The 18874-nt window shown below is 38.5% G+C and overlaps 1 protein-coding gene across 1 annotated transcript in view; it reads right to left on the bottom strand.

Moving 5' to 3' along the window:
• Positions 1-18874, bottom strand: part of DIAPH3 (diaphanous related formin 3) — a 485828-nt gene that overhangs the window by 438097 nt on the left and 28857 nt on the right. Inside the window, exon 3 of the mRNA XM_035003260.1 lies at positions 3338-3505. Within this exon, the coding sequence (XP_034859151.1) occupies positions 3338-3505 (168 nt within the window). The remainder of the gene's footprint in view (positions 1-3337; positions 3506-18874) is intronic.

Raw genomic sequence — 18874 nt, 5'->3', positions numbered from 1 at the left:
AAACAAAACTCCACCCAACCTCGACCCAAAAACCCACTGAAACTATTACCCAGAGACCAAGTAAATCCATCTCTAAAATAAAAGTGAAAGGATTACAAATATTCAAGTATTATACTCTACCTCTCATTAATCAAGTCTGCACACTGAAGACTATTAGAAAAAGGTTCTGTAAAAAGTTTTTACTTTACATAGAAATTACTTCAATACCTTTGATAAAGTTAAATAAGGCTTTAAAAATTGCAATGTCAAAACTAAGAATTTAGACGCAAATTTTAAATGGTAGGAAACCCCTGTAGTTAAAAATGCCAATACGTTAAGATTGCAGATTCAGCGTGGCTTCTTCAAAAGAACAGAAGTACGAGGGACGGATGCCTAGGTTAAGCGACCTGTTAACCGACCTAGGTTAAGCAATCGGTTAAGCAACCAACTCTTGATTTCCCCCGAGGTCATGATCTCAGGGTCTCAGGATGAAGCCCCACATTGTGGGGCTCCGCACTCAGCAGGGAGTCTGCTCAAGATTCTCCCTCTCCATCCTCTGCCCCTCCCTTGCTCTCTCGCTCTCTCACTAAAAGTTAAAAATTTTAAAAAATGCTAGATAGGTAGGTACAAATAAAAAAATAAACTCAACATTTCATCTAGCATTCTCTTCAGACATAGGAACAGCTTTAAACTTGTCAAAAAATGCAGTACCGTGTAAAACCTGACGAATATCAATCATCTACATTTAGTGAAGGGAAAAGACCCTTCTCAGCTCCAGAACCATCAGTGGATTTTCCCCTAAAATTATTGTCATATAGTCAAGCAATCAGAAAGGGAAAAACAACCTAGTTTTTTTGTTTGGTTTTTTTTTTTTTTTTAAACAAGACCTTAGTTCTCACAAACTCACCGATTAGCACAATCAGGCAGCCCTGTCCCATCAACAATTTCATTTTACTGCTGCTGAGTAAAATGAGTTTGATTGCAAACGATTTTCTGCCAACAGGGATACCCGTTTAAGATTTAACAAGCTATCAGGCCCAGTTATTAAATATGTATTGTGTAAACACTTCAAGGATGTCAATATCCTTCTGCCCTATACATAACTACAAACATTGATAGTCTTACCCTTCTCTGGGTAACTTACCTTTTTCAGAATAACTGAAAAATCCCTCAAGTAATCACGGTCAGTACAGAATACCGTGAACTATATTCAGTACTCTAGGTAGTTGCGCTTTTAACAGCTTGTGGTGCTAAGATGTGGCCTTGTAAACACGTAACATCAACAGCCTACTCACTTTTACTCAGATGGCACCAGCAGTTATGATCAGAAAGAAAAACTTAACGAAGTAGTCACCAAGGAAGAAAGTACCATTCTAGAATCTCCTAGGTAATTTATGTGAGTGGTTGACATATGGTACACGGAATGAGGAGGTAGCTAAGGGCACTTTATTATCCTGAGTCCTCCAAGGTGGTATTGAAAGAGAACTACCATTATACTAGCCTCATTAACAGAGGCAAAGAGGCCAGCAAAATATAACACAAAAACAAAAGTGCTCATTTTGGCGCACTTATACTAAAATCGGGGGGAAAAAAAAACAAACTTTTTTGTTCAAGGTTGAAATGATATCAACTCATGGAGATGAAAGAGTTAATAAAGAGTTATACATGTGTGGTTAATTAAAACCAAAATGAGCACTTCACCAAGAGCTGACATAATAGGTAATAATGTCCCAAGCCTAGGGTTCATGCAAAACAATACTAATGAAATGTATGCTCAGTGATGAAAAGTTAGGAATCACTAATTAATCCTATGGAGACACAAACTAGGCATTCTCCCTTTCTGGGGCCTTCTAAAGCTCCATGTGTAACACTGGACACAAATATTTGATGAAGATAATAAGGCAGTATAACGGTAAATATTTTGTTGATTCCAGCGGAATAATGAAGAGGCCAGCTATTAACTTTCTCAAATTTCAAACACATTTTACACTCTAAGTGAATGTCCCTAAAAACTAATAAGGCTGTCAAAACCAATAGACGAAATAAAATAGGTAAGTCCTGAGTTGAAATATTATACAACTCTTCAGAATGGCATACAAAATCCTCTCATAATCGGCCCCAATTTACCATTCCAGTCTAATTTTTCAAACCTCTCACACGTTCCCCCATGAGCTATTTGTACCTAGCTCTGTCTGGGCTCACTGTCATTTCCCCATCTTAAGAGAATGCCCTTTCCCTCTTCTTATTCCAACCCTTTAAGACCACACCTGCCTCTAAGTCCATCTGCTTTATGAAATTTCCCTAAGCTACTATAATAACCTTTCAATTTTGGCTTCCCCTGAAGCTAACGAGGTATGTCAAAAATTTTCTTCCTACTCTGAACTTATAAAGAACTTAACCATTAATTACCACCCTCTGGCATTTCTTACTCATTTTTTTCAAATGTTTGTTTTGACTCCTAGGAGATAAGCAACTTGAGGGTAAGAACTATACATGAACTATTTAGATGCAATTAGCATTCATTTTGTGATAAATGATTTTGAACATACTTAACATACTGGGTTGTTGGTGAAATTAGGTTAGCCATGAGCAGAGTCAGGATCACCATTTTTTTTTTTTTAGAAGCAACGGAATGCGGCTTCTAACACTGTGTGTCTCCACCAGAAAAGGCACACCCCCAAAATGAGTAAGTTCTAGTCTCCTCAGATATAAATATTCTAGGACTATATGAACCTGGTTACCCTAAGAAAGAAATCACACAAGAAAAAAGATGAAAACAAACAAACAAAAAAAATCAGCACACGTAACATACACAGCACCGTGATCATCATTCTAAAATGCAAACGAACCCCAACAGACAGACCACTTAGATAATCTTTAAGATTCAAAATGTATCATTTGAGGGGCGCCTGGGTGGCTCAGTCATTAAGCATCTGCCTTCGGCTCAGGTCATGGTCCCAGGGTCCTGGGATCGAGTTCCGCATCAGGCTTCCTGCTCAACGGGGAGCCTGCTTCTCCCTCTCCCACTCTCCCTGCTTGTGTTCCCACTCTCACTGTCAAATAAATAAAATCTTTTAATAAAAATTTAAAAATGTATCATTTGATACTTGAGAGGGTTTTTGTGTATTCTGTATATTAAACACACACACACACACACACAAAACAAAAAGCCAGTATGCCTATTTTCCTCTGGTTCTTATTTTTGTAATCCTAAAGCTCTGTACACCTAAAGTGCTATACTCAATGACATCAGAAATAACCCAATGGAACATGAGTCTTAAATGTTTATGTTCCACTAACATGATTAGAAGCTAACGTTTTTACATAAACTATTTTATGAAAAAAAAATAATTCTTACCATCATCTTTTCGAAAAGTTCTAAGACTTCATTCTGTGACAGTGGCTTTGGAATGTTTTCCATCACCTCCGAAGAGCAATCATTGCTTGCAAACGCAGTCTTCAGGTTGGAAAGTGGAGGTCTCTCTTTCTTGCTCCCTGGAATTCTTATGCTGGCAAATTTGTCCAGCTACAAAGGTAAAGCAGCACATACATTAATATTTCCTCCAGCATTTATCTGATTGCCAAAATAAAAAAAACCCACAGGATCGATCACATTATCACTGTGACTTCATCAAAAGGCATTCAGCACTAGAATCTAAGTTTTTTTTAAAACACAGAAGTTTTCCATAACCATCCTGTCTAAAGACAGAAGAGAAATCGAACAACTTCCAAAGATTCCTTCTAATCTTAAATTATAGAATTAAGATTCTAATGGCAGGTGACCTTTGCTTTACAGATTAGCCAACTAAGCAGTTTTACAAAGGTAACTGGGCTAATTTAGGGGTTGGCAATCAAACTAATACTTAGTGTCCTAGCTCCCAGCCCCCTTGTCCAGTGCCCTTTTCATAGAATTCCTAAATCATATTTCATAGTATGCATGCACTAAGAGTTGAATTCTACTTATTTCTCCAGAGCTTGTTGGTCTGATAAATACCACATTTCTCTTCATTCAGGCTGGTCTGTATTTGAATTTCATGAGCAGCTATAGAGTAGGATGGTTAAGCCTCAGGAAATAAAGCTGGGGTTTTTGCTATAACGGGATTTCTATTAAGTCAAATTGTTCACTGATATTTTAAAGTATATAGATATTAGTTTATAAAGCTAATTGTTTATTCATTGAAAATTGCTTTATTTCACAAATCCTATTCCTCACATAAAACCCAGACTCAAAGTTTCAAGTGGTAACAATCAAAAAAGGCAAAAAATGTCTTCGAGTAGTTAATAGAAGTGTACTCAAAAACCACAATGGTTCTGTGAATTGTTCGGCATAGCTGTATCTTACGCTATTTTTGCCATAACGTATATATTGACTTGTGCTACTCATGGCAACCACTAGCCATGTGGGGTTGCTTAATTTAAGAGTTCAGTTTCTTAGTTGCAATAGCCACATGCCAAGTCCTCAAGAGCCACATGTGGCTAGTAGCTCCCATACTGGTAAAAGCGCATATAGAACATTTCTATCATCACAGCAAATTCTACTGGATAGAGCTAGTATAGTCCAGGAGAGAAATGTGATACAAATACTGAATTTAAGGAGGACAAGAAGTCACAGTATTATTTCACTAAAGAAATAGAATTTCTTTAAGTAAGATACAAAGATAATGTTTATCCTTCAAAACAGAATTTTAAATTCACTGTGAATATACAGCCTAGGAAAAATGCCATGTACTACATTCCATGTTGTCCATCTAACTGGACCTAATCAGGAAAATACGAAGAACGTGACAGCTTCCAGTAGGATTTATAAAGGAGTCACAAAATACCACCACCGCTCTCATCCTCATAACAGAAACAAGCCAGAAAACCTCCCAAGTTACAGTTGTTTTCAACCCATCAGGGGGATGAGAACATAAGGAAACCTGGAAGGACTACTGGGAAGTGACAAGCTGCTTTGATCCCTGACAAACAGTTACAGACTAAGAAGTTAAACAAGGATAAAAAAAAAAAAAAAATAACCAGCAAAATTTTTAACTACTGACGGGTTCTGGCAGGAGAGACTCAAATTCCAAGGAGCCCCAGTCCTGAAGCAAGTCTACACCCACCTACTGACACTTTCCCTCAGGCCTTCACCAACTGCATGGGTTAATCCCCCAAAGGCTGGAGGGAGGGCAAGATGTCCTGAGGCATGAAGTGTCCCAGGTGGCCTCTCCCCATGCAAAGAGACTGCCCTCCCAAACACTCTGAATTAGGAAAAAAAAAAGACGGGAGAGAAGCCCTAAAGACACATTCTGGCCCGTCAGAGAATCAATGATGGCTGCCACTGAAGGCCGGGGTCAGATACCAGGTCGGCGAGATCTCCTGAAGAAACCGAGCCAGAAATGGAACTGAAAACACAAAGAACTCTACATTAACCATGGAAAGGGCATCAGAACTTTAAAGCAGAAAGAGTTATCCCAGTCTTGAAAATGAACAGTTCAGTCTTAAAGCCAAAAGCAGAATGCCAGAATCTCATTCGTGCTAAGCGATCCTGAAGGCCCAGAGGACACTAATCAAACTAAAGCAGCCCCTTTGCCAAGCCCAGCTCAACGAGACATCACACAGACCCAGTCCCCCATTCTAGCAGCCTGAAGAAAGGTACACTCTTTCGTAGAAGTATTATTTCATTTCCACAGTATTCAAATGTCTACCATATAATCAAATACTCCTAGATTCACGAAGGACCTAGGAAGTGTCACCCAGAGCCAAAGAGAAGCAGACCTAGAGATGGCCTGGATGATGGACTTACTGGTCAGATCATCTCAAAGGGTATTTAGAAAAATGCTGAAGAATATAATGAAGAGCAGACACAAAGTAGGACATGGGCAATTTTAGCAACAAAGTCATGGAAATTATTCTTAAAAACACATTAGAAATTTAAATTGTACCAACAAAGAATTCATTAGATGAGCTTCAGAGTAACCTGAACACTGCTGAGAAAAGAACTGGTGAACTTACACCCAGACCAACAAAAAGCACACAAACTGAAACACCACAGAAAAAGGGAAAGAAAAAAGAACAGAGCAACCAAGAGCTGTGATACAACATGAAGCACTGTGATACAAGTGTAATGGAGGACCAGAAAAATAAAATGGTACTGAAGACCTAGGTCAGGAGATAATGGCTGAAATAACAGATTTTTTAGGAATCAGTTCATGGCTACCAGAAGCGCAGCCACCGAGGAAGAATACCAAGACAAACAAGCCCACACCTAGGCACCTCACAGTCAAGCTGCTAAAAATCCAAAGTAAATGGCAAACCATAAAAGCACACCCAGACATATGAAGACACGATCTACACAAGATAAAAATGACACAAATAACTCATTTCTCCCCAGAAACTATAGCAAAAGATAGTGGAAGGGCATCTTTAAAGGACTAGAAGAAAACGACTGTCATCGTGGGATTCTATATCCAGTAAAAATATCTTTGGAAAATAGAAGCAGAATGAAACACTTTTAGACAGCCAAAACTTGAGAGAATTGGTCTCCATCAGACCTGTACTACAAAACATGCCAAAAGGAGTTTTTCGGCTGAAAAAAAAAAAAAAAAAAAAAGATACCAGATAGAATCCCAGATCTATAAAACGAAGAACAGAGATGTTATTCTATCAGATGTTTATAATTTTTAAAAAAAGACTATATTCAACTCAAATTGAATAATAATCAAGTGGGAGAGACAAGCATATAAAGAGGCAATTCCATATGGATATAAAAAACATAGCAAGAGGTATGGACAATGAATTACAGCAGCAGAGAAAAGAACATCCAACTCATCAACATAAATACTCCTCTACTTTAGAAATAACCCAGAAACATACACTTGTCTCCACGTGATTAGAGGTCCCAAAGTGAGTGACCCTATGTACCTCAGTACCCCAATTCTTGATAGTTTTAAAAAATGAGACCAAAAATTTAAGAAATGGGACTGGTTCCTCCACCTGTCTTCTGAATCACTACTTCATTGCTGTAACTTCTCTACAGAGAAGATCAATTCCTGAGTGTTAAACCTATGCTGACTCCACACACTCCACACACACACACACACACACACACGTAACTTAATATGTTAAACTCATAATGAAGTGAAATTAAGCAAATCATTAATGCAACATCAATATTATAAATGTAAACACGTCAATGAATGGGAATAGTAAGCGTAAGCAATTCACAAGCTAATTTGTGAATCTATAACCTAATGGTTCCATCAGTGAGTTATCAAAAAATTTTAATTTTCGCCACAAACCAAAACTTTCTAAATAAGATCCTCTCAAAGTCATTGAGCCCCTTCTGTATTTTATGCACTGTGTTAAGAGCTTGAAAGGTAGCATCAGACTGAGTGCATTTAATTTTTACAATAAGGAAACTGCCTGGCTAAATAATAAAGGACAAGCTCCAAAACACTTCTATATTTAACAATTTCATAGTACTTAACTTCTACAACCACATAAATGAAAAAAATTCCATTATGTTTTTAGAAGTAGAACTGCATTTATATCAATAAACAGCATCATAACTGTACAATAACAATAAAATAGAATGAGCACACCTCCCCCATATGCTTAGCACCTAAACTCTGGGGGAAAGTTGGATTTTATTCAAGTGGAAAACAATTTCACACATTACCACTAGGATAGCTAAAGGCAAGGTAGGAAAAATTAGCACAAGGAGCCATAGGAGAAAAATACATACGATCCTCCTATGCTAGAACAGTAAATTCAATTTGTTGAATACCTCGGGCTTAGAGTAAAAGCATCCCCAGGTACGTGATGCTCTACTGAGCACTACAGGTAGGTTCCTATAATCAGGGCACTAGTGACAAAGCTAGATGCAAAATGAACTTTACTATCAAATCATTTTAAACATTCTAAGGGTTTTTTTGGGGGGGGGGGTTGGGAAGGGGTTTGTTTTTGTTTCAAGGGAGGATGCTTGTGACTCCATGCAGAAATGGGGGGGGCGGGGGGTGAAAAACACTAATTTATCTTTCATGGAATTACTCATACAATTTGCTTGAAGCAAGGTACAATGGAACCCAAGAGCAAAAGTTTTAAATGCTTCTGTCCATAAATACACAACAGAAATCCCCGTTATGCAGACTAGAAGTTGGTTATTCTGCATTTGGCAATTTGGGAGGTTTCCCAATTTGTGCATTGCATAGCTACTTTTCATTTTACGTGAATTCTCTTAAAGTTGAGCTAGAAACACAACCCAAGAAGGTGAACCACACCAATGACTTGCCTTTGTTAAAGAATTGGTTAAACACACAGAAGACAGAGAATTCTATTTTAATGCTATTTGGAGGTGGTACACCACAATTAATATGGCTTCAGCTGTGTCTGGGTGTACGGAGTTTTATAAATTAATATCACTTATCTTCATGGGAAGTTAAATGAGCACCCTACTGAGTATTATCTCACACTGATAATCAGTAATTACAGTTTAAATAAAATTAATTAAACCAAAAACAGGCTCTAAAAAACTATCTGGATTTTAAGCTGTAGTATAGCACTGTAATAGTGACAAAGTTCTATTACAGTGTTTTAAATACTAACAGCAGTGGTATTTTTTTTTAATTTAAAACAAAAGGAAGATACTGTAATTATTAGCCATTTTAAATTTGAAAAGCCAGAGAAAGTATCCTAAATGTACTTCCTTAGAACCTCTAAGAGTACCTATTTTCATGCAATCCAAGAGAATTAAGCAAATAAAAGTTCATTGTAATTATAATTCCATGTGAATGCATACCTGAATCCAGAAAAAAATTACTTAAAATTATCTACCAATTTTCATGCAATCCTGTACTATATTTAAGAAGATGGGGTACTTGGGTGCCTCATTCAGTTGAGTGTCCGACTCAAGTCATGATGGGGCGAAGGGGGGGGCAGGAATAGGGGGCGGTAGTGGTGAGACTGAGCCCTGCATTCAGGCTCTGCGTTCATTAAGGAGTCTGCTTACTGCTCTCTTTCCCCTTTCCCTCTGCCCATCCCCGTTGTGCTCTCTAGAATTTTTTAAAAAAGGAGAAAAAGGGAAAAAAAAAAAAAAAAAAACACCTATAACTTCATTACTAAACAAGCAACTTGCTGATTAAAAAACTGGCTCCAGAGTCGCACTTCTGATTCCTGCCCAGCCACCTGCTTGCTGTGTCACCCTAACCAAGCTATTTAAATCTTCCATGATAATACCTATCACGGCAAGTTGTTTCCTATTGGAAATGAAACTGCTTCTCACCTTTCAGCTTTGGGCTGAAGGGCCTGAAATGCCTTCGGTGACCACTATCACGTGGATCCCCATACTCCCCATTATCAATGCACACAGGTTATTCCCTTTTTATGTCCTTTCATAAGACTTATAAAAAACATGTAATTTCTTCATTTATTCTGAGAAGGTTGACGGTCTCCTTCCCACTAAAATATAAGGGCATGATAGACCAACCATCAATGGTCTTAGTCACTGTGGTAGCCAGTCTCTAAGACAGTCCCAAATAATCCTGCCTTATATAACCAGTAGGATACTATGGAAATTATGGAGTTTCCAAGACTAGATCATAAAGACCTCACAGCTTTTTGTCTTGCTCCCTCTTGGGTCACTCAGTCTGGGGTATGCCAGCTGCCACCCAAGAAGACACTCAAGACCTAAGGGTAGGTCCACATGGCATGGAGCTGAGTTAAAGACACTAAAGAGGCAGAGAAGCCGCTTGCCAACAGCCATGCCAGTGTGCCATCTTGGAAGCCCAGCTGAGCCTTCAGATGACTTATATAGCCAACAGGACTAATAGCTCCTCAGAGATTAAGACTTTTATATACTCTAGCCAACATCTTCATTACAATCTCATGGGACTCCAAGCCAAAAACCACATACCTAAGCAACTACCAAATTCCTGCCCCCCCCCAGAAGAAGTGCAACTAAACATTCACTGTTTTAAGTCACTAAGTTTTGGGGAAATTGTTAACATAGCAACAGGTAACTGTTAAAGTCACTGCTGTATGTTCAGCCTAGAGCACAGAATCTAGCAGAAAGCTAACGATCCATTAACACGTGAAGGTACAAGTGAATGAGCAAATACTGGATAAAATACATAAGATACAGTACTGTCCCTGAAGAGGCTCACCACTTGAAGGAAAAACAGAAGCTACTGAAGGTAAAATACACAGATGCCCCCAAGAAAAATCATAAGCCAAGTAAATTAGCAACAGATAGTTATAAGTGATTCTAGGGTGAGGGAAAATCAAAAGAGGCTTGGAAAGAGGATACATCAGGGAACCCCGTGAGGCTGACAGGAGAATTATGGGAAAGGACACACGTTGACAGCCCAAAGACATGCCTGCCTGTTTCCACGGTCCTTACTAAAATGGTGGGGACATCAGTATTACTAAGATCGAACACGGTCAGTGAGAAATTGGCTGCTCATTGTTGCAGGTGTGAAGAGCTAACCATCCCAGTCTGAGGCCACAATCCTAGCACTCAGTAACAATTCCCACCAAGCCACCCACTATTGCACTCCAACTTTAATAGCCCTCAGTGTTAGAAATGGCCCTTCCTGGCCTTAAATTTAGATTTTAGTGAAGTTATAAGACGTTCTTTAGCCAGAGGTTTTGACAAAGTTTACCATCACCCCCCAGAAATGTACCTACAGTAATTTATTCACATTTAAATTTCATAAGGTATCTTATTAAATAAGCATACTCACTAGATTAAAATTCCTTGACAATAAATTACAATACGCAGTCTATCTCCTACAACCGTCACAGGGCAGCCAGTGAAGACGCCCACATAGGAAAGACCAGAGGCCCCCAACAACTATCAGCACCAACTTCCCAGTCAGGCGTGAACACCCTATAAATGAATTCTCCAGCTCCATGAAGGCTTCACAGGACTGCAGCCTGAGTCAACGTTGTGCTTAGAATCTCATGAACGACGTCAAACCAGCACTATCCCGCTATGCTGCTTCCAAATTTTAGACCCAAGAAACTGAAATGTTATTGTTTAACCCACTCAGCTTTAGGATAATTATATAAACAGAAGACTAATACAGAGCTCCTCACAGAATACTTTTAAATGCCTAAAATAGGTATAATTATAACAAAAACTGTTATGAAAATATTTTAAAATTTTATGGTAATAGGTCTTCATGAACTCATTATATAACATGCGATAACAGGAAATCTAATTTCAACAGTGTTGAACACAAACCACCTTTTGAAGTATCTCCAATAACTAACATGCTTTGAACATATGTTTTCTGTGGTAACCAAGTCACAGGTCAAAATCTACTGTGTGTGTGTGTTTGGAATTTGTTTTCACCTATATTCATAATTTAAAAAAAACAACTAAGTTTTACTTAAAGATTAATGAAAATAAAGATTTAATCTTTTTTCCGTTCAAGGACACCATGAATTTTACTACCAAACCCCTGGTGGTCCATGGCCTGCAGTTTAAGAACCCCCTGGTAGGTCTAGAATAACAGAAAGAGGGGTTGAAAGGTAAACAACTCAAGTTCTAATGCCTTTCACACATTAGTGGCAGAAACTACATACAAGACCTCAAGTTGAGACCAACCAGGAAAACTGCACCAGAAATGCTCAAAGAGAGCTGGAAGCTTTTGAAGGAAGAAGCCAACAGGAACGTAAAGCCTTCAAAGAACATCTAGGTTTCAATTAGAACAAGAAGGAAAACAAACATTCAAAGACAGGCTTTGACTGCCAATGGGCAAAGTAGGAAGGCTTGAGAAGACTGGAGGAGTTGGGAGAGGAATGTCCGAGAAAAAGAATAAATGGACCTGGATAGGGAGAGAAGCATCTAGGTGCAGATATGGATTGACTAGGACTTCTGATGTTGACTTAGATCAACAGAAAAATCGTTTGAATTGTAGTGACTAATGAAAACAAATAAGGAAACAAATCATGAAACCATATAGACCGACTCCTCTTAAATCATCTTCTCTCTGTCCTGACTGCCACTGTCCTACTTTGGGACACTTGGACAACAGCCACAGCCTCCTCGCTTGCCTCTAGGTCTGCTCTGCCCCTCTACCCCCAATCACATTCTGAGCTACTCTCTATACGGACATCATTTTGATCTTCCTGAAATGCAAATCCAATCCTGTCCCTCACTCCTATGCTTAAAACATTTCAATCTTTGCATCCCCATTACTCAGAGAAGGACATTCCAATCTTACCATGGCTCAACAAGGTCCAGCTTAATCTGAACTGCACCTTCTCTCCAATCTCTTCACCACTTCACCCCGCTTACACTGTAGGATCCAGATGTAATGAAAATGCCAGTCTCTTAAATGTGCATGTTGTTCCTTGTGCCTAAAACCTATCCACAACCACAACTCCTATCCCATCCCCTTAATCTGGCTCATTTCAACTCCATCTTCAGCTCTCAGTTAACTACATCTTAGGTAGGAGCCTTCCTGACTAAGCAAGATGCCCAAAAGTCTGGTGTCTGCCATTACATAGTACGAATACTATTCTGAAACTACCTCTATCATAGGTTTACTCAACCAGGGTGTAAGTCCTTGAGAAGAGGAATTATTTTATTCACTACTGGACCTACTCCTGGAACTTAGCATTGTCCAAAGCATATAGTGGGTGTTCTATTCATTTTTGGTAAGTGAATAATAAATAGCTCCCTATCTTCCATGTCTGGGATACAAGCCATTGCTTCTTGCTTTGCTAATTCCTTCCCAAAAGTATCAGGAAGAACTCCAAGTGTCATGCCTTTTATATATTAAGAATAACCTAGACTCTTACCAACACTGATCCATTGAGTATTAGTCCCCTAGACTGAGAACCTTGAGTTCTGTAATGCAACATCAGGTGGGAAGAAAAATATCCACTCAAAGGAAAAGACAATCACTTAAAAAGAATATTCAAAACAACCCCAAAGTTATACCTACTCACATCTTTAAGTATAATTCTAATTTCTTGTGTGAAAATATTAACACTATATACATAAAAGGAAATATAAATTAGCTCTGTAAATATACTTTTTAGAAGACATAAACGAGTAATACCCATAAACAAAAGTCCTCCGAAAACATCAACAATTGCTTTCTACTTGCCAACCCAACATTTCCATTAGGAATCCATTCAGTTAGTATCCAGTAAATAAAATTATCAGAGTAAAAAATTACTACAACTCCTGCCAGCTTAGATTCCAACTTGTCCTTCAGAAGTAGCTGAAAGGTCACCTTCTCTACCAAGTCTTCTCCCAACATCAAAAATGACCTTACCACTTCCAATGAACCCTATATACAGAGCAATGGGCCTAGGACAGTATTAGTATATACCTATACAACTGTAAACTGTATACATCTGCTTCCCCACTGTTCCCAGATGCAGAGGCCATCATATCTATCTTTGTATTCCTACAGGAGTACTAACTATTCAAATGCTTAATGAATGAAGGGATAAAAGGATGAATAAACAAATCTGCACACCCCACTACATCTTAGTATATTCAACTCTGAGAGCTCTTGATCTTATTCCCAAGTTTCTACTGATTTGAGTAGGAGCTCTCTAAACTATCCCATAAATATTTAAAGATTCTAAGACAGTACTTAAGTGTTACTACTGAAAACCTAAGTACAGGAAGCTCTAATTAACTCATATTAATGGGCTCAGAAAGGCTCACCTGACTTAGTGAATAATTTAAGCTTATAGAACTTATTTGATGTATTTTACCACATACATTCAGTTGTCCCAGTCCATGCTGGTTTATCTACTTTACACAGAAGAGTTTCTTTTGAATATATCATTTCAAAGAAAAACTGGAAAATATCACTCTGTATTATTATTCATGGTTTTTAAACTTACCAAGGAAATAGAAGTTCATAAAAAGTTGTATGTCCTATTAGGCCAATAAGAAAATAATTTAAGTAATTCTTTTAAATTAAGTTTTTTTAAAGAGGATTTATGTTCTATTAACTGACTTGCAAGTGAGGCACATAATCAGATAAAATGATTATTTACTTTCATAAGTACAATGTCCAATTTAGCATATATCCCACAAGGGAGGTCACATCTAGGTAGGTCCAGGAATAGCCTGCGGGTAGACAAAATGCAGTCCTGTCAAGCATATTCCTCTGGGCAACTCATCTTTGAGCAAACCAGTCTCACAAAACACACTCAGGAACATGCTGGAGTCGTCTGGTAGCATTTACATCAAGTTAGTCACAAGGCCCACTGAGAACAGGGAAAACTTCTCAAAGCACTCATCAGAACCCACACCCAGGTGATATCTTCAATGGTTCTAAGACCACATTCCTGGTGGGGAAATTTGAGGGGAACCAGGAAAGCCCGCAGTTATATCGGAGCAAATTGCCATTGCTAGATCTGTGAAGTGGCTTCCATACAGAGTTTTTCCATGTCCTTCACAATTAAAGGGGGGGGGGGGGGGGGGGAGAAGACGCTTATTCTTTACCTGTTGACATCTCTCAGTCACACACATCACTAGTCCTTCGGGATAAAGGTTTCTCAGTTTTATTTACTGGAAATACTAAAAATAACTCATTTCTAATCATAGAAAAGTTCTCAGAATATGTTTTTACAATTATAATTCTCAGAATTAAGATCAATGACTAGGATACAATTTTTCCTGATCAATTTAAAGGCCAGAAGTCTCACAGAAATGGCTTCAAGGGGAAAAGCAGTCTGGAATCAGTCTGCCATGGTCTTTTCTCACAGCCCCCATGACATTGAACAAATTATTAAATCGCTCTTGCCTCAGTTTCTCCATCTTTCAAAATGGGAATGATTTTCACAACAAGCTTCTAAGGGGGGTATTAAGTATTTATAAAGCTAACATTTAGAACACTACTCAGCACATAACTAACAATTACAGGGTCTTTATGTTGACTAAGAAATGCCTATCAAGTTAGAGAGGCAGGGTCCTACCATAAAGGCCTTAAAGGCCATATTAAAGAGTGCAGGCTTGACTTATAGATAACTGGTGCACCTAAGCAGTTTCAAATGAGGTGAAATATGGTCAGATATATAATTTAGATGGGTCAGCCCGCTGTGCAGGAAGTTGGCTTTTTAGGGAACAGAAAGTTGCTTGAGAATCCGGACAAGAGATAGGAAGCCTTGTGCTCTGATAGAAGGAACTGAGAGAAGGAAATAGATTCAAGAAATCATCAAGAAGCTACCTTCTAAGAGAATATAGGAACAGAAACAAGCTTAAGAGGAAAGAAAGTCAAAGGTTTCATTTGGGGCATGTAGAGTCTCAAGTATGGATGAGACATCCATATGAAGGTATTCAGTAGGACAATGCAGTAATAGGTCTCAACTTAAAGGTCATAGACAAAGACATGGACTAAGGTGATAACCCCAGGCCAGTACTATATACAGAGGAGAGCAGTAGCTGCAGGAAAGAAACCTGATAAATAATAGTTTAAGATCGGCAAAGGAGGAGCGCCTGGGTGGCTCAGTCGGTTAAGCATCTGCCTTCGACTCAGGTCTTGATCTCAGGGTCCTGGGATCAAGTCCCGCATCGGGACTTGTGGCTCAGCAGGGAAGTCTGCTTCTCCCTCCACCCACCCCCTACTCATGCTCGTTCTAATAAATAAAATCTTTAAAAGAAAAAAAGATAGGCAAAGGAAAACCACACAAAATAGAAAAGGTCATAGGGATACAAAAATCAATAAAGTTTGTGTCCCACAAGCCAAGAAGTATTTGTTCAAAGAGGAAGGCAGTAACTGTATCAAGTATAGCCAATAAGTCTAGTAGATTTCCAAAGACTACAACTTAATGACTATTACTGGGGATAAAAATAGTCATTTCATAATGATGAAAGATTTACTGCAATCCCAAGTGTATATGCACTTAATTGCAGAGCTTTAATATATGGAGCAAAACAGATAGAACTGAAGAGAGAAAAATCCAAAATTATAGTTGGAAACTTCCCACTGCTCTCTCAATAACTGTTAGAACAAGCGAAAAGAAAAATCCAGAATATATGAATAACACTGTCAACCAACAGGATTTATAGACCAATTCTAAAACAAGCAGAATGCACATGTAACATTCACATAGATAGACCACATTCTGGGACAGAGAGCAAGACTCAGAAAACTAAAAATGATTGAAGTCACACAAACTATGGTCCCTGGCCACAAGAGAATTAAGTTTTAAGTCAGTAACAGAAAGATCAGGAAAAGCCCCATATATTTAAAAGTTAAACACAGACCTAAATAACCAATGAGTTAAAGAAGAAATCAACAGGAAATTAGAAGATATTTTGAATATTCAGAAATGATACAGCTAAAGTAGCTCTCAGAGGAAAATTTATAGTGTAATTTTTTTTTTATATTGGGAAGCAAAAGCCTCAAATTATGCACATTTCTACCTTAAGAAACCATAAAAAGATTAAGGCAAAAGGAAAGTTAAAAACAAAATTATCATCCAGAAATTAATGAAACCTAAAGCTGGTTCTCTGAAAAGATCAATAAATTTGACAAATCTCTACCCAGACTAATCAGTGGGGAAAAAGAAGACAAGTTATTTTTCAGAATGAGAAAGGGAGAAATCATTACAGATCCTACATTTAAAAGGATAAGGAAATATCACAAACTGCCAATTCAAAAATACAGATATGAAAAAATTCCTTGAAAGCCTAAGGCCCACTCAAGAATAATTTGAATGGCCCTGTATCTTGTGATAGACATTACAGGAGAGGAATGGCAAATAAGCACAATAAAAGATACTCAACATTAGTATTTAGGAGAAACAGTTTGTCAGTTTCTTATGGTCATAGTTACCACTTTATTCCCCTTCCAAAATGAAAACATGTCCACAAGAACTGTACTCAAATGTTTGCAGCTTTATCAATCCCCAAAAACTGGAAACCCAAACTAGTGAATATAAACTAGTATTACCAAACAATTGAATACTACTCAGTAATAAAAAGAACAAATTTCTGATACACCCATAGCACTAGAGGGGTCTCAAAAGCATTATGCTAAGTAAAAGAAGCCAGACACAAAGGCAACATACTAAGGGATTCCATTTATATGAAATCCTAGAAACTGAACTGTGTAGTTCAGAAAGCAGATTCATGATTCCCAAGAGCCAAGATGGCAGGGGGCAGGGATTGACTGCAAAGGGCACAGAGGGAATCTTTTGGGGTGATGGAAAGCTTTTATATCATAATCCTCATGTAGGCATGATTGTATACATTTGTCAAAATGCATCAGATTATACCCATAAGATTGGCGCATTATGTTGTAAGTAAATGCTTCTTCAAAAAAAACAAAACAAAACAACGCATGTTCCTATCTATACCACGAGTATGGTAAATGCATAGTTCTCCAAGCATTTCGGCAGTAGTTCTCCCTTACAAACCTCCATCACCAGGGATACCAAGTCTCCACAGAGAGAGGAGTCCTGCGCAGTCACACTGCTAGTAAGTGGCAGAGCCAGCACCCGAACCCAGATTTCCCCTTTCAGTTACATGTCATAAAGTGAAGAGCAGACACTCGGAGAGACCGGAGGACGTCCTCTGGTTGCTGTCTGGGCCAAGGTCTGTTTTCAAGTTCTACTTGTGAGCCACGTGTGGGACAAGAAATCAATGTAGTGGATTCGATCGGCACCCGCAACTTTTTTAATGGAAGGAAAAAGAGTGGAAAAGAAAAGATCAGAGTTCACTATGCTCAGAAACATGAAATAGTCATATATAAAACTGTTTCAACTGCAGGGGAATTTATATGTGTACGTGTGCTGGGCTACAAAAGGGTACTTCTTATTGTAGGTCGCAGCCAAGAAAATTTGAAAATCATTGCTGCAGGTCACACCAGAGATTACAACAGTAATACTGGCTGCAGAAGGGATAAAAGAGACAATCAGTACAAGCCCAACACTTGAGACAAATGGTTGGGAGGGACGGTAAGCAAGTCAAAACGACTTCTACTCAAAATGCAAAAACACTCTGTGGACACACTGATGGAGGATTCAGCATTGTGTCGTCCACGTTCAATTTCTTGCTGTTTACCTTTCCAATCCCGGCTCCCTTCACTGCCCCGTCTCAATCTTTTTGTCTCTACAAGGAAAGCGCTCTTTTTAACCCAGGCATAGACAATGGATGGTTGTAAACTAAATGACTTTTTCACCTTGGATTGCACTTTATACATCATGAATGCTCAGATATTTGTAGAACAAACACGGTTTCAAGTATATGAACTCTGACCAGGGATCTGAACACTACAGCAATACTTCCTTCCTGCAACTGGACAGTGTCGGTGAAATCCTGACTAACTCAAGAAATAACCTTGAAATGTGAAGTATTTTTGTAGGCCTTCAACAAAGCAACTTAAATGGGGTTTTTAACATTAATGCTTCCCAGAATGTTTCAACTTAATGTTTCTAAAATACTCTTATTCAAAGATGTGACTACAGCTGACACCATTTTATGTACCTTCTCTCAAGTTCTACCCAAAACATGCTATTCTCTCATTAAAAAGTTCTAAATTGGAGCGCCTGGGTGGTTCAGTCGGTTAAGCATCTGCCTTCGTCTCAAGTCATGATCCCACCTCTGCTTGTGCTCTCTCCCTCTCGGTCAAACAAATAAAATTTTTAAAAAAAGTTCTAAATCAAAAGTACACATGCAACATATATGTTGTGGGGTAGCCACCTTTAATTAGAAAACACATTGCCAGCACACATCAAAGCATCCATGGCAAATGCTCCCCTGAGCTCTAACTCACCAGAAACAGTTAAACAGAGGCCCCAAGATAACCAGCTACCCTTTCCTCCCTCCCTCCATGTTCTGCATTGGTCTGTGAGCATATAAGGCTCAACTACAAATGCATCACATCACCCTACTGTCTATACGTTGGGAAATATTTTTAAAAGGGGTTAAAAA

This window comes from Mirounga leonina, unplaced genomic scaffold (assembly GCF_011800145.1).
Source record: "Mirounga leonina isolate KUSES-001 unplaced genomic scaffold, KU_Mleo_1.0 Mir_127, whole genome shotgun sequence".
In the NCBI taxonomy this organism is placed as follows: Eukaryota; Metazoa; Chordata; class Mammalia; order Carnivora; family Phocidae; genus Mirounga; species Mirounga leonina.
Note: the sequence above shows the minus strand (reverse complement) of the source record. Positions and strands in the feature narration are given on the sequence as shown.